The following is a 16646-nucleotide window of genomic DNA, read 5'->3' as shown; positions in this document are numbered from 1 at the left end:
TGACCGTTTTCTTTGGCTACAGTAGTGAGTGCAGTCTGACATTACTCTTTATTTTTTACATTCTATTTCTTTTATTTTGCTTTTAAATTTCCACTCATACCTTTCAAGAAAAAACAGAGAATTTTTCCATGAAACAAGTATGAATTGTTCCATGAAACAAGTATGACAGAATAAAATTACTAATTATATACAAATCAAAGAGTTTTTTTCAAAGAGGTGGTAAATAAAGTTTTTTGAAAATATCTATATGACCAAAAAGTCTAAATTCCACTTTCAAATTTGTCATGATATAAGGGACATTTTTCCAGTTGATTGCCAGTGGATAGGCATTGAGGTATTTCAGAAGATGTGATTCAGTAGCCTGAGCTGTCCCTTCTGCAGTTGAAATGCTCTTTACGATTCTGGTTACAGATTGCAGAAGTGCTGCAAGTGAAGCTGCATTTCTTACATAAAGTTATATCGCCCTGACTCATTTTGTTTGCATTTTTTTAAAAAGGCTGGGATGCTATCATGGATTGGAAAGATGTCTTATCAGGAGGAGAAAAACAAAGGATGGGCATGGCCCGGATGTTTTACCACAAGTAAGTGTTATGGTTCATTCCTTAAGAAGCATTTGAAAATGAGAAGGAGCTTTGCAGATCCTGTTACAGTTTGAGCAGTGGTAGACTATAATCTGCATGCAATATGCAGCACTGTCTAGCATAGGACCTGCATAAATCTTGTTGTTTATTCATTCAAGCTCTGTCTTTGGTTGGGATAATGCTTCTTAAGCTTTGCTTTTGGCAACATAGCATTACCTTTTTCAGATATTTTGTTCTGTAAGATCTCAGGCACAAGCATCATCCGTCCTACAAATGTTGCTGAAGTGTGATGGACTGTTGCAAGAAGTTCTTGGAGTTTGAAAGCCAAGCTCCTTAACCATTTTTGATTTTGGAGACTGCAAGCACATAAAGCCAGTCCTTACATAGCAGTGGATAGGAAGCTTCAAGTTGGCTTTAGCTACTGCATGACTTGATGAGTACAAAATAATAGTAGGTCAGACTAGGACATAGCAGTTAGATCACTGTGTACTCAAATGGGGCAGGAAATAAACCCCATTTTTCCTGGAAGTTGTCTTTTCACCTGAATAATGCATGGAAACTTCATGTTGTTTCTAGCCAGCTTCCAGCTGTAAATAAGGGACAGCTGTCTGGCAAAAATAGCTCACTACTTCCTGTTGTTCTTTCAATTAAACCTTGTACATGGGAGTACTGTCCAAAACCTAGAAGAATAATGTTCTTTATCTACCTTTAAAAGGCCAAAATATGCATTGCTGGATGAATGTACGAGTGCTGTAAGCATTGATGTTGAAGGAAAGATATTCCAAGCTGCAAAAGCTGCTGGGATATCCCTGCTTTCCATAACACACAGACCTTCTCTTTGGTAAGTATGTTCAGGGCTGTATCATGCTCCTTGCTTTTAGCTCTCTGACAAGCAGTGGATTGGTCTTTATTCTTTGTGCTGGGGTAGTTGTTTAGTCAATATCTACTGCAGTTTCTAAGATAAGTTGTCTACAACAGTAGTGATGTAAATTAATTTAACATGCATTTTTTTCATTCTTTCAGAGGTATTTATTCATGCCTCCTCTTTTTCTAATGTGCTTCAGTATTAATATGCAGATGTCTAAGAGGTAATTAATTAGTCTATGCCACAGCCACAACAGACATCACCAGATTATTCTGTGAAGGTGACTAGATACATGATGTGTCCTGGGGGAGTTTACCCCGGGAGAAGTTGGGACACATGGCAAGTGGTTAAACTATTCTTCATTCTTCTATAGGAATAGTGTCTGGTTTTTTTAACAATTGTGTCCTCTGTCTGCAGCATTTGGCTTCTTGATTTTTTGGGAGTTTGGTGGTGGAAAAATAGAAAGATGGGTTAAAAAGGGCAAAAAGTGGTGGATATTAGTCTGGAGATGAGTCTCTTTTCAGTCCCTTGTCATAAGCCATTGAGTTTATTAAAGTTCTCACATTCCCTGCATGAGATTTACAGTCAGTGTTTTATGATGCATTTTACCTCCTGTAATTTATAGTTATAAATTACACAGTCATACCAGCAGCTCTGAGGGAACTCTTTGCCCTTCCTCTGGTACCTCCTGAAAAATGTTTTGTCAGGTCCTGACAAACTCCACATGTACACCTTTGAATATTTTCAATGCATACACCCTGATACTCACGGAAAGATCTGTTACTCCTATACAGACTTTTTTATTTTGGCTCCTTGAAAATTGAACCATGTTTTAGGAATAAAGTTACCTTTAGCCAACCTTATAAGACATAGGGGAACAAACTGAGGTGTAATTTGAACAAACTTTTGAGTTTTATCAGTTGGATCAGGTGCATCATACCTGCTTCACTATATTTGCTGTTAAAGAGATAAGACATCTATCAGAAAGGGAGGTAAATTAAAAAAACTGGGACTAGAATTCCTGAGGGAGAAATGAACCTTGTCTGATGCTGCTGTTCTAGCTCCTGGGGGAAAAGGCATCTGATGGAGTTGTAGTGAAGGCAACTGTAGCTGCCAACAGTGTTTCTGAGAAGGAGGCAGTAAGAGGGACAGCAGGTGATGAGTGCACCTTCCATGGCCCTGCTGCCCTCTCCTGCCAGCATCCCTGCAGGAAAGGGGCTCAGAGCCTGGGCTGCAGAGGCAATGATGGCCCCTGCTGGGAGCTCACACCAGTGTTGCTGCTTCCAGCTGGCACCCGCTGAGTTTCACTATTGGCCTGGGGCAGTCCTGGTGACAGGCTTTGAAATACCCAAATCCCTTATGAAAGAGTGTCCTGGGATCACGAGTCTTCGAATAAAAAAGTCTTACCCAGTGATCCAGAGCTGGACAGCTCAAATTCCTTAGAGGCACCTTTGAAAAGAGACACATACATCCAAATTTGCATGCAAGAAGGAAGCATCTGTGCCCTGAGCCATTCATTACTAATGTTTCAATTTCTGCTGCAGGAAGTACCACACTCACTTGCTGCAGTTTGATGGACAAGGGGGCTGGCGTTTCGAGCAGCTGGACACCGCTATCCGTTTGTCACTGAGTGAGGAAAAACAGAGACTGGAATCCCAGCTTGCAGGAATTCCTAAAATGCAGCAGAGACTCAATGAACTGTGTAAAATCCTGGGAGAAGATTCAGTGCTTAAAACAATGGACAAAGAAGAATAAATAATTTATGGTTTATGTTTTTAAAAATATTTTTTTAGTTAAAAGCATTACAAATTCAGCCATTATCCTTTGCATGCATTGTGACAGAGGCTTAGAGCATAGCAAAACACAGCCAGCAGAAAATAATGCTCTGAATGCTATGTAAGACTTCAGTGTTTTAGTATTAGGGAGGAAAGTGGTTGAACTGTGAAAAGAAAATAAGCAAGTGCACAGAGTATAAGATTAGTCATTAAAGCTTATGTTAATTCCTAGTGAAAGCCCTATTCACTGCAAGAAACGACCAGCACTCTTAGGGTTTATAGGTGAATTTTTGCCTGAGCCTTGGCCTGCAGAATGTGCTCTTGTACCGGTCACTGTGTGCGTATGAGGTGCCTGCTACGCAGAGCAGCCGGGCATGACACTCAGGCATGGAGCACAGCAGGGGCACTCCCTGGGTGAGTATGCAGATGCATGCAAAAATCTCATTTGGGTACAAGAAACATTGTCTCAGCCCATGTAAAACAAGATTTCTGTTCTACTACTGAATAGTATACATGCCTTTACCTGCATTTCCATAGGAGATAATGTAATAGGCTGACCAGAAGACAACTGTCTGAGCAAGCCACTGCCCTCATGACAGAGAAGCAGGGACAGAGCTGAACATGTAATATACTTGTGCTTTATGCCATTACACATAGCTTCAGAGGCTCTTTGCCCTTCATGATACATCAGTTCCTTCAGGGGATTATTTATGTCCCTTACTTGGTAACCTCTGGTGGTGTGGATGGAGCACTGGGCCTGGCATCAAGTGACTTAGTTTTGGCTTGACTAAATCATTCATCTTCTCTGTGGGTCCAATCCAGCTGGCACCCATGTCTGACCCAGTTCCTCCTTTGGCATAATCACAGTATAGACACTTGTTTGTTCCATGAGACACTTTGTAGTGGGAAGGACTGTAGGAGAAGCAAATGGCAGTTTCTAACAATATGCTGAATTCTCAGGCATGGCTGTCCTGCCAAATGAAATGCACTTATAAAGGTCTGTGAAAAGTTAGAGCATTTGATAACCACTAATGAATATACCTGCCATATATTGGTGGAGTGACTGAACATTGCCCTCCCTGTGAGCAAATGGACTGGGTAACAGCCTTGCCTTTCAGATGCACTCACTGGTTGTCACATCAGCTTTTCAGTTCAGGTGCCCAGTCAGTCAGAAGGTGCTTTAACAGAATACCCTGAGACCCTCAGACAGTGCTGGCCCGAGTGCCTTGCTGAATGCAAAAGCTGGACAATTAGAAATGAAAATGTGAATGTATTTAGGAGGTCCTGTTCTCTCTGAGTGCAAGTGCACAGCAAAGGGGCAGCTCAGGAGTGAAGATCAGGAGGGGAAAGAACCTTTGCAGATGGGCAAATGAGCCTTAGCCAAGATGTAGCAATCCTGAAGTTTGTTGGTGTTTTTTTTCCCTAGAAATGTGTGATTTCTTAGAAGATTTCTACCTGTTGTTCTTAGTCTGAGAGAGGCAGTGCATAAACTGCTAAGAGCTGTTTGCAGAGGATAAATATTTTTGGGGCTTTTGTTGAGCTGGAAATGTTTGAGCACCCTAATGTTAATATAACCTGCTTCTTTTTTTCTGATTGCATCAGGAAAAAGAGGAAGATTAGTTACCTCCATCTGCCAAATCCCAGTGCACTAACCATTAGCCCATATTCCTTCTCAGTGTGCTCAGCTCACTGCTTGGTATGGCATTTGCACCAGAAAATGGAGCAAGTCTGCTCCCTCCAGTCTCTGTAGCTTGAATGTAACCCTGTAATTTACCCTGGTGACAGCAGTTGGTTCCTTTCATTAGTTTTTTCCTGTAGAGCCCCCTGAGACATCTCACTGATGTAGAAAGGAATGCTCCTAGGAACCTTTGAAAAGGCTGAAAAATGAAGGTTCAAGATAATAAGATGTTGTGTCGTAAAGCACAGATGGAGGTCACTGCTGGGGTGCCTGACAAGTGTGTGCATTTTAATTTGCAAATGTCTGTGCTTGTCCCTCTCCCTCGAGGTGAGCTTTCCCCTTTCTCATCTTCAAAGCAAAATTCATAACTGCTAAGGAAAAAAAGAAGTCAGCCAAGAATCTGTTCTCAGTGAGCATAACTGAGATGACTGATGAGTGTAAAAGCTTGCAGGTTTCTGACTGATGTTGCTCTGAGATGAGATGAATCAGGGCACACCATGCACATCCCCTTGTCCCAGCTGCAGAGCATCCTGCTAGCACAAGGCAGCCCCAAAGCCACTTTTCCACAAGCCTTTCCCAAGCCAGGACCTGAGGTGGAGCAAGGGGCATTGCTGTTCCCCACCTCTCCATTAAGCACTTTAACCTGTGGCTGGGAACTAAACCAGGGTTATCCACTCCCTGAATGAGTGGGATACTGAAAGGTGCTGAAGAATTGGCCCAGTTTGGCACAGCTCCAGATATCCCACCAAAACTCTGCCCCTGTGTTTGACTTGCTGGGAGCCACTAAAGGCAGCACCTGAAATCTGCTGGATGCCTTGCAGAGATCAAAGCTGGATATCCCCCATGGCACAAAACAAATCTCTTCTGAGGAAAACATGCTTAGTAGAAGAAAGTTTGTTTGCTGCTGGTTTTTTTTTTTTTTAATGAGATTATACATAAAACATATGAAATTTATATATGTTACTGAAATTTTGATGTTATGAATTTTAATGTTATGAAATTTTGGTGAAAACTGAAATCAGACCTGGATCAATCTCATAGTATTTTCTTTGAAGTTCAACATTTATTTCTTGGATCCAGTAATAGACAACCATTCCCATTCAGCTGTATGGTGTAAAATACTCCAGCACCTCACTCAGCTGTTTGTGTTCCTGTAGGCATGGCAAGAACATTAGAGGCCACTCTGAGAAAAAACACTTCTCTAAACAGGAATTTCCTGAGTGATACCTGGCTGGTTTTAGAAGGAATTTCTCTACTAGGGCCTCGTTATATTTCAGTTAGTTTTGTGGCAGGAAGAGGAGCTGCCCTGGAGGAATTTTCTGCAAACTTTCTGTGCTGTTCCAAGGGCCAGTTGAGACTGGAGTCTCCGTTTCTGTTTCTGGAGAGTTTTACAGGGCATAGTCCAGCTCATTTGGTGCTGCTTTGGGCCCAGCCTAGCAGAGGTGCATGCTCCCTGCCCAGGAATGGCTCCTGGAGAGCTGTTCTGGAGCCAGGGCTTGGGCAGCACATGGCTCTGGCCGTGCAAGGGGGTCAGAGTGGGACAGGATACCTTGGTGGAAGCTTTCTTGTGGTGCAGTGAGAGCTGCTTATGAATGTTCATTCCCTTTTTGGTGTTGAGGAGCTGTAGCTCCCCAGGAAGCTGAGGAAGTGAGTTTTGGCCTCCTTTCTGCATGTCAAACCTGTCTGGAGCTGGCCAGACCCTGTCATGGTGTCTCTGCATTCTGGGCTGGGTTCTGCCCAGTGCTGAGCACACCCTCTCACTCCCCTGGGCTCAGGGCACGCTGGATTGCCTGGGGCTGTTTGCACCTACAAGTTTGTTTGCACAGGTGATGGGCAACATTCATACCTGCTTCAGGCAGGTGGGATCTGTACAACAGAAATATGAGTTCTTCACTTCAGTGTGTTCAGATAATGCAGAGTGGTTTTGCAAGAATGTTCAGAATGAAAGGACACAATTTTTGTGTGAGGGATTTCACTATTTTAACCTGGGATGACTTTGTTTTTTACTTAGTTTTGGGGTCTGACTCATTGCTGGTTTGGACTTGAAAGTCCTCCTTCTGCAGGGACAGAAACCCCCCCACATATGTTTAAAGGAATTTTTCAAAAGCAGTGGCATTTGTATTTGAGTAGGGAATGAAGGACTGGGTATTGAATGGGATATTTTAGAGAAAGTTATATCTTAAAGCAAATGAACACATCTGCAGTCCACTCAGACTTATGAATGGTGATAATGCATGTCAAAGTCAAATTTCTGAGCCAATCATATAAAGAAATCCCCCTACTGAGCTGTTCATGAAGCTTAGGAGAACTGAACTGTTAATCAAATGTGTCTTTGTTTTGTTTATGTTTGATATTAATGCCTTTTAAGAGCAGACAATTTATAAAGCAATAAAATATGCTTTACAGTTGTAATTTATTCCAATCTGAAATAAAACATGTTGCATTTACTTTCAGTTTACAGTGTTCCGTATGAGTCATTCACAAAGCAGTCAGGACCTGCCTGCGTGTGCTCTGGGAGTCCTTTCCCAACCCTTGTTTCTGTGATGGAGCAGGAAAGCTGGGGTGGATGCTGTGCTTTTTCAAGTTAAAACAAGTATTTCATTCCTAGGTCAGGCTGGCATCAAAGGCTGCTGTGGGGTTTCTCATTTTTCACGCCGTCCACTTCGGTGTGTACCTGACAGGAAGGTGACAAGAGCTGCCACCCCTTGCTGTGGCTTTTACACCAAGCAGTGAGCCAGAGGACCCTGTCAGCAGTGCAGCAGCAGCAGCAGCAGCATCACTCCCAAAGGTGGTTGTCAGGGTTTGTGTAAGACACAGTTATGCACAGAGCATCAGTGGCACAAATATTCAGCAAGAGCTCACAATGGCCTAGCAGAGGAGTGGGTTTTTCCTTAGGGAGTGTCAGGGCACTGGTTGGCTCCTTAGCAGCCTTGACCCAGAGCTGGCTTGTGTCCAGCCCCTTTCCAGCTGCGAGGTACTGTGTGGTACAGGACCTGGATTGTGCAGTGGGAGAGCCAGTGGAGGTGGTGGTCACTTGAGAATTAGATTCTTAAGGATGACTGGAGTCCAGTCCCCCGTGCTTCCCTTGCAGCCAGAGGGACAGCACTGGCAGAGAGTGAAGTCCAGGACATGAGCAATGAGAAATTCATTTCTGGGGGTCTCTGGGCAGGCTGTAGGACCAGGCTGGGGCTGATGCATCAAACTGTGGTAGTGGAGAAGGTGAGCTGAAAGCTGAGGCTGCCCTTCAGTTTCACATTTTTTGACAAGAAATGCTTTGGTGTCCACTCCTTGGAGAGCATTCCTGCTTTCTGATCAGGAGCACTGGTGCCATGAGTTTAATGTGAAGTGTCAAAGTCCTGAGCCTCTGCCCAAGGGTTAGGTGTCCCCTGAAGAGAGGAAACAGCAAGGCTTGCATCATGGGAGCTAAAAGGACTCAGGAAGTATTCAGAGCAAAGGTGTTCAAAGACTTCCCACAGGTGACATTTTCTATTAGGTGGGGAGTATCTGGAAGAACTTCTTAACACTGTCTCTGTATTATTTCTGATTATAGCTCATTCTGCTGCACCTGCTTTGTATTTTTTCAATTAGTGTCTTTAACCTAATGTGATACCATCTCTGAGAGCATAACAGTGACTTTTAAAAAATACTGCACTGACTCAGTGCAAGTCTGATGTGTCTGAACAATCTGGTTTTAACCAGGTAATTAAAAAAGGGAGAAAGAGACTGTGATGGTGGCTGATGCAGGGCTGAGGAGCCAGCTGGGTCCTGGGGCTGGGCTCCCAGTAAACACCAGGCTGGCATGAGCTCTGGGAAAAAAACAGTCCAGAAGAGTCTGGACTGGGAGGAGCCCGATGTTAGAAAAAGACAATAATGAAACCTGTCTTGGAAATAAAGTAATTGTGCAATAGTACATTAGTTTTCTTTTGTTGTCATCAAATATACAAAGACAAGATGTCTCTGACAAAGCATTTCTAGGATAACACAAACAAAAATCCAAACCCACTCATTTATTGATAACTCTAGCATGAAAAAAAATTGTTATTCGATTGAAATATCTTTGAAAGAGAGTTCATATTTGTTGGATTTTAGAGTTTCATTTCAAATAGATTCATAATGCTTTTCATAAAGACTTGAGTCTTTGGGAATTAGAAATTATTTTTACCTTAAATAATATGATATTGAAGCAAACCCAATCTATTTAATATTTAAAGCAATTCATAAAAATGCATTCAGTAATTCCAATATTCTTGTTCTCGGTTAAAATGTTCTTTTCAATTCTAGCCACAGTGGGCTGTAAATACATCAAGTTTATGAGATATTTCTTTATCAGTTGGTGTTTGCTGTGCTGGTGTGTTTGGAGATCTCTATCTTTATTATATGGGTTACCCTGAGTCTTCCTTCCCACCCTTTAGTCCCATTTTCTGTCCCTGCTGGGATGGATGCAGCGCTGAGACATCCGGGGCAGTGCCTCTGATGGCAAGGGCTGGAGGAGAGGGAGTGAGGTGGCTCCTGTCTAATACATCTCCTTTTCTATAGATCCAAACACTTTGAGGAGAAGTCTCAAGGAGTAATGTCTGCACAACTAAAATGCAGCAGCTGGCAAGGTCCTAAAGCAAGGTGCTGAGGTGCAGCAGCTGGTAGTGGTAAAGATGGGTTCTGCTGCATGCACACTCACAGGAACAGGACACTCCTGCACCGAGCAAACACTTCCCAGCATCATTTTGTACCTGCAAAGCCAGGCTGATTTAAAACTTACACAGCTCATACTTGTGAAATACAAATAATACTCTTTTAATCCTAGCCCTCAGTTTTCATCAGAAACACACAATTGCCTTTTACAGTGTCCTTTGGAGTATTTCTAGGTAACCCATACATAAGATCTGTTCTTAAATAACAGCATGCCTTGTCTGAGCTCTGTTATTCAACCAAAATCCCTTTATAAGCAGTAGGAAATGGCAGCCACAGAAGCAAAATTCTGAAAATTGCCATATCCTTTCTAGTGCAAAGTGAGCATACAAGGAGGTGCTGTTGCAGTCTCTTGCTGGCCTATTTTTGTACTGTAATCATGTTACAGAGAATTCAACTCCTGTCTAATTGCCAATGTTCCCTTATGTATGTGCCATGTGGCTCATTGCTGAGCATCAGAGGATGAGGACTCTGTTTATTGGAGTCTGGCTTAAATTATTATGGGTGAAAAAGAGAGTGAACAATGTATTTCACACCAAGATGAAAGCAGAGGCAAGGTAATCCGGCCTGGGAGGATGACTGCACTTCCTTTGTCAGGACATCTTTCTAGGGACTTCTGAAGGGAGGTTCAATTCCTCTTTCAAGTCATGGGCTGAAAACTGCTTCTGTCTGGCAGAGGATTTAATTAGCAACCAGGAAAAAAAAAAAAAAAACAAACCAAAAAACCAACCAGTGGCAACATCAATTTTAAAGGTATTAAAAAGTATCTGTTTCTAAAAAATGAGCCTGATGGATGTTCCTGTAATTGATCTGACGAGGTACTGTCAATTTCCTGAGACCCTCTCCCCTGCTCTGACACTGGGCAAGGATGGAGCTGTTCTGGTGAGAGCTGGGATGCAATCAGGGTGCTCCTCTGAATGCCTCTGGGAAAACAGAGCTTAGTGCACTGGCATGGGCTCCAAACTTTCCAACACCTTCCCCTCCAAAAAAGGATTATTTCCTAAAAAATCTTCTCACTCTCTTGGCTTTCACTCCTATTTTCCCTGTCCAAATTTCCGGGGGAGTTTGGAGTTCTCAAGGTCATCTTAGAGACAAACCAGATGAGCCCAAATCATGTTCTTACCTAGGACATAGCTTGAGGCTGTGTCACTAAATACCTGCCCAGTCTGCTGCGAGTGTAAGGCCATGTTCAAAGCATTTTGGTTCAGTTTGTTTAAAGCTGTGCTTCAAGATGTGTGTTTACTTTGCTAATTCAGAGCCTCATGCTGCTGCAAGGGACATAAATGAGATGCAGAAGCTGAAAGAATTCAGACTCTAATGAAGCCAGGACAGGTTTTACTTCTGAGGGTGCTGGGCTGCTCGAGCAGAAGGTGCCTGTTTGGCACAGGGTGCTGTTTGATGGCATCCATGGCTTGTGTTGAGTGGTGCCAAACCTGGCCAGCAGGAAAGTGGGAACTCCTGTGCTGCTGGAGTCAGGACACTGCAGCACCCTGGCCTTTCATGGACAGCACAGCCACCCTGCTGAGCTCTGCTGCTCGGAGAGCTTGGGAGGAAAGCACTGAAGACCCGGAGCCACGAAGGACGAGTTTCTCCGGCTCTTTTCCTGCATTTGTTGGGAGCAAGTACAGACAGACCTGGGCTGCCCCTCCCCAGCAGCCATGAAAGCACATTTCAGTCAGCATTGCCCACCCTGAGAGGCACTCACTCCTTCCCCAGGAGCTGCCCTGCCTTACCCAGCGTCAGGCAGGACACTGTGCTGGGCTGCATGAATGCAGTGCTGGGCTGCCTCCAGCCCAGAGCACGGCCACAGACCTTGCTGTCTGCACCCACCTGCCCAAACAGGTCTTAGACTGGCTACAATCTATCTGGGCTTGTGCTTTAATCCTACCTGACTGTCACAATCATTTCAAGGCTTTTTTTTGATTCCTTGTGGGTAGAGGCAGAAGAGGCAGGGCTACACGCTCTCCTGAAGAATGAGGCGTGTGTGAGCAGAAACTATTTGCTTTGTTGCCCTTGAAGATGAGTCCTCACCCACAGTGGCTCAGGTAGAAACGATGCTGCGTGCCATGGAGAGCTTTTAGGCTGACAGTTTCACCAGAAAAACACTCCATGAGCATTCAAGAATACTCCAAACCTGGGAGAGTTCATCTTCTGTCTTGCTTCCTTAACTCAACCAGATGGTGCTGCAGCTGACTGAGCACCAAATTCAGGCACAAATACCCAAGCTCTTGTGTATTGTCTCTTTTTCAGGTTTCCTGTTCCACATGTAATGCTAAGCCTCAGGAAAGCTGTTTGGAAAGTGGTGCTAGAGCTCCAGTCTGGTGGGCTTCGGGCAGGAATGAAATGTGATGCTGAGTTGAGCACCATGCTGAGCAGTGGAGCCAAATTTGTTGCTGGTGAAACACAGAGCATGTCAGGGAAACTAAACAAAGCAAATGTTTGAACCTTGAAGCTCAGAGTCACCAGTCAGCAGGCACTCAGCTGTTCTGGAAAGGTTTCCTTAATGACCCTGATTAGATTATTAGAGAGGAACTTGAAAGAGGCCACGTTGCTGCTGAGTTTGCAGACTCCTATCAGCAGAGCATTGCCAAAGTTTGCTCCCAATCCAGGCTTGCTTCCTCTCCAGTAATTTCCTGTAAAGATTATTGATAGTGAGTGAGTTCCAGTGATGACATGTGCAACTCCTTTTGCCATTAGTGGGCTAAGAAATCATCATTACTTTCAGGCATAACACATAAAATAGTAACTGTATTCATGGCCCCTAATATTGTGAAGGCATTTAACAGTTTTGTTTTATAAGAATATAATTTTCAGGTGCTTAGTTACTCTTAGGAGTGACTGACTATGCAATACACTGCATATTTAATTGGTGAGACATGAAGTCAAAATTATTGACAAATCCTAAATTCCTTCCCAAATTCTTTTCTCCACAGTTTGCACACTACATTACTTAATTGGAGCAGCACTGCTGTGGGCAAGGCTCAGTAACCACGACATTTCCCAAGAGTTTCATGACTTTATCTCTTCCAGGCTGACATTTTCCTCGCTGAATGCTCATCTGCCACACTTCGGAAGCCTGCAGTGAGGATGATGTAAGATTTGCAGGTGGGAATCAAAGATGAATTGACTTTGGCCTTTAGTTATTCCTTGTTTAGTAGGACTGACATGACTGATAAGGTGAGGAGGGAAAAAAAATTGGTAAAAGAATGAAACACATTGAAGTTTCCTTGCAGTCAATTCCAGCACTCAAAGTGGTGCTGTCTGCCTGTACAGAAACCAGCTGTAGCAGGCTGGGAAGAACTCTCATGTTGCCTAGGGCAGAGCTTTGATCAAACAACCTCAGCTTGTCTCTCACAAAGCTTTCCTAATGCACCTGATATGGGATCCTGCCTGAGATAATGAATCATGGTGCATTTAAAAGAAAGTAAAGGATTAATGTTGCCTCTGCCTCTAATCCACACCAGCACCTTGATCATTCCTCCAGTCTGCAGCGTGGTGGGACAGCAAGCTGAGCACCCATGAATGTAGGTCACTGCCATCTGAGAGGCAGAATCAATACTGCAGGGTACACTGCTCCCTCTAGCTTATGAATCGAATGGAAGAGGTAGGAGAACTAAAATTAATTTTTAAACAGCCTGACTGGAGGGCAAAATCATCTTAATTAAATCTCATGCACTCTTCCTCTGATCCAGCAGGCAGATGGTGGGTCCCTCCTGCACTTTGAAGAGGTTTGCCCAGAAAAGCTTCCAGGGAGAGCAGATCTGAGGCTGTCAGAGCTCCCTTTCAGACAGGTCTCCACTGCAGAGATCACTGACTCTGGCTGTCTGTTGAGAGACCACAGAGTCTGAAGACAAGAGACAGAGGGACATGCTCCCAACTCTGGGCTTCCAAGGTGAAATAAGGGGAGGTCATGTGTTTTGGAAATTGGAAATTTTGGAATTTTAGGTTTTTTCCTCTTGTTCTTCTGGTAGTTCATGGAGCTGTGAGCACAACTGCTTACACCCTGGTGTGTCTTTTCAAGAGGAGGTGCTGGTGAATGTCCCAGAACAGGGAGCTGCCACACAGCGCAGGCAGTACCTACCCAGCACACACACCCACAGCACTGCTTTGCATTTGGCCTTACCTGTGGTTCATATTTCCAGGCTTTATTCTCTGGCTGTGAAACTAAGTTCCTTTTTATTTATTTTCTTAAAAAAAGAAAAAAAAAAAAGGTGTATATGTCTCCTTTATTTATCTCCACAGAACTGGAATTCCCAAGGCAGAGTGAAGCTCAGCTCTTAGGAGATTTGTGATAAAAAGAGTGAGAATTGGCTTTGCTGAGAAAACGGGTGAGTTCCTCTGATCTGTTCCAGCTTAAGCATTTGTGCTGTTTTGGAAGCAGAGCTGCCAGCCTGGCTTCCCCAAACACCTTGTCCTTCTGGCCCCAGTGAAGGAGCGGGGCCAAGGCCAGCAGCAATCCCAGGGTGTCCTGCAGGGCTCCTGGATTGAGGGCACTTCCAGTGCACCCTGCTGCTCTGCACAGGCCCTGTTCTGGGGAAGTGCCTGGGGAAGGAGGAATCATTACTCCTATCTCACACTGATGGGGTGAGGTTCAAGGCTTAGCAAGGGCAGCTGCACTTCATGGAGCAAAAAGCCAGCAGTGGGATGGAGGAAAGGGAAAGCTGGGCAAGAGGGAAGGCAGGGAATGCTTCCCCTCTGGGGCAGTAGAACTTTCTTTTGAAGACTGGAAGCAGCTCATCTTTGAAGTCTGTTTCAAGCTGAGTACATAAGAGCTCCGAGGGTGTTCACATAACAGAGATGCCTGGCAGTAGTTCCAGGGATTGTGCAAGGGCTGCCATGAAGTCAACCAAGAATGAGACGAAGGAGCCGCTCCCCAGCCAGAGCAGTGGGGTGGGACTGCCAGCCAGGGACCCATCCCTCACCAGCTGACAGGGTTAGGTGGAGCAGCTGGAAAACCACTCTTTCCACAGCAGAGAGCCCTCAATCCCACTCCAGAAGAGCCTGTCCACAGCCAGGGGAGCTACTGCCCACCTTTAGTGAATCATTAGAGCCAGGCACACTTCAACCCCTTCAGACAGTATTGTATGGGCCAAAGAAAATGTTAATGATTCTTTTTTAACCCATTTGTCGAACTTCTTTGAACCCCATGTCCTTATGGGACCCCCAGATGCCTTTGGGAACTTCTAGCCTCGTCCAGCTGTGACCACAGCAATGCCTTTCTGGCATGCTATGGTTTCTCTGACTGAACACCAGCACGTCCAGCATCCTCCTGTTGTGCTGGAAGACACTTGTCCCAGGCCACCCACAGGGTCCAGAGATAAAGAGATGAGTGTGTGGGGCACAGGGACAGACTGCAAGGGCCACCTAGTGCTTTGTGTGTGGCATGAGCTGGCACAAGTACCCACAGCTGGCAGCTCCTCATCGCCCAGAGCAGGGGACTCCAGAGCAGGAGAGCAGCTCAACTGGTGACTGCTGTGTGGGAGGGACAGAAGGCAGTGCATGAAGGCTGTTGGTGCATTGCCAGCCAGCCCACAAGGATGTGAAATTACTCTTTATTTCCACTGTAATCAAGATTTATGAGAGCTTTATGCTGATGTGCCTTGTGGAGATGCACACATTGAGCACCACTCAATGCTGCCAGCACAGACTTACACCCATGCATACCTTTAGGTTTGTTTCCTGATGATTATCAATTGTGTCCTGAACACGGTGGCAAGATTGGAATGTTTCTAACCTGCTGCAGCCTGGGAAACATGTGGGCAAAGTTCTCTGGTGCTTTTGTCTTTTCTGCATAGTTCTTCCTCTGCATGCAGTAGATGCTGCCTGGATAAGACTCTCCTGGCCTGCCACACGTATTGTGTAAATGAGAGTTGGAAACAGGGTTCCTTACGAGCGCTGCTGCACGTGCCACAAACAGCTGGACCTGTGAGTTACAGAACATGATGAAATGTTCCCCTGCCTGTTCTTACCTAGAGATATTTCAGTACCATTTCCCTGCTGGTTCCAAACCTGTTTCTTCATGCTTCAAAACTAGGTTCTACGTGCTGGGGATGGCTTGCACAATCTGTTTCCAATGCAGAGTTCAAACACTTCTGATACTTTCATGAAGAAAAAATGGAGCAAGGTTTCATATTTGCTAATGCCACATCTTGAGCAGTTTTTCTTAAAAATAATGATATTTTTAGAAAACAACAAATATTGGATTGTTGTTATCTTAATATTTCTAACTTGCAAGTCTTCAATATTGGCTAATCAGAGTTTTCATATTTCCTTTGTGAATATGAGTGCTGGATACTTTCCTATTAATCTGGAAAGATTTTACTCTTGCATAACTGTGAGTACAAAAACCATTACATCTTTGAAACTCTTAATGACAAGATAACATGACAAGATATAGTCCAACTACAAAATTTAAAAAATAACTTTGTCCTTATGCCATATAACAAAACAAGATTATTTTATTTTTTATTTTATGTGTATACTTTTAAACTGAGTCAAGCCAGGAAAATTTCAGTCTTCCCAGAAAAGATTTCATAAGATTTTATGCGTAACTAAATAGAGGGTTATATTATAGTACATAAATCACAGTTATTTTCTACACAAAAACTTGTTGGGTAATAGAAGATAGCTCAGCAGGTGGCTGATGACAGTAAGAGGTTAAAGTTCAGATTCATTTCAAAGAACATGACTCACAGGTTAAAAAGAAATACTATAAGTAGTAGTTGAATTAGAAAATATGCAGTTAAGTCCGTATAATTTAGGATGTTTTATTGAGCATTGTGGAGAAATACGTGCAGTTATGCTGAAGACAAAATGGCACATTATTAGAAGTGATAAATATTGAGTTGTATTATTATGTAGAAGGATTCTGGGCTTACAGGCCTTCAGCACAACTCATTGATTATTCTTGCTGCCTCCTAACTTAGGGTTTAGTGGAAAAAGGCAGCACAAAGGCTTTAATGACAAATTCTGTCTTTCTAATGACATGGCTGCACACATTGCTGCCTAGACAAGGGGAGGCAGGAATTGTCTCTAAAAATTACATCAGTTCCTTTGGTTTT

The 16646-nt window shown here is 43.8% G+C and overlaps 1 protein-coding gene across 2 annotated transcripts in view; it reads left to right on the top strand.

The window, feature by feature from the left end:
• ABCD2 (ATP binding cassette subfamily D member 2) overlaps window positions 1-7352 on the top strand; it is a 43009-nt gene extending 35657 nt beyond the window's left edge. For both annotated transcript variants that reach the window (XM_005481896.4, XM_005481895.3), the window contains exons 8-10: window positions 497-581; window positions 1297-1422; window positions 2991-7352. In XM_005481896.4, the coding sequence (XP_005481953.1) occupies window positions 497-581; window positions 1297-1422; window positions 2991-3201 (422 nt within the window). In that variant the 3' untranslated portion in view covers window positions 3202-7352. The remainder of the gene's footprint in view (window positions 1-496; window positions 582-1296; window positions 1423-2990) is intronic.
• The last annotated feature ends 9294 nt before the right edge of the window (window positions 7353-16646 follow it).

This window comes from Zonotrichia albicollis, chromosome 4, assembly GCF_047830755.1.
Source record: "Zonotrichia albicollis isolate bZonAlb1 chromosome 4, bZonAlb1.hap1, whole genome shotgun sequence".
Classification (NCBI taxonomy): Eukaryota; Metazoa; Chordata; class Aves; order Passeriformes; family Passerellidae; genus Zonotrichia; species Zonotrichia albicollis.
The sequence above is the reverse complement of the archived record's forward strand: the minus strand, read 5'-3'. Positions and strand labels throughout refer to the sequence as shown.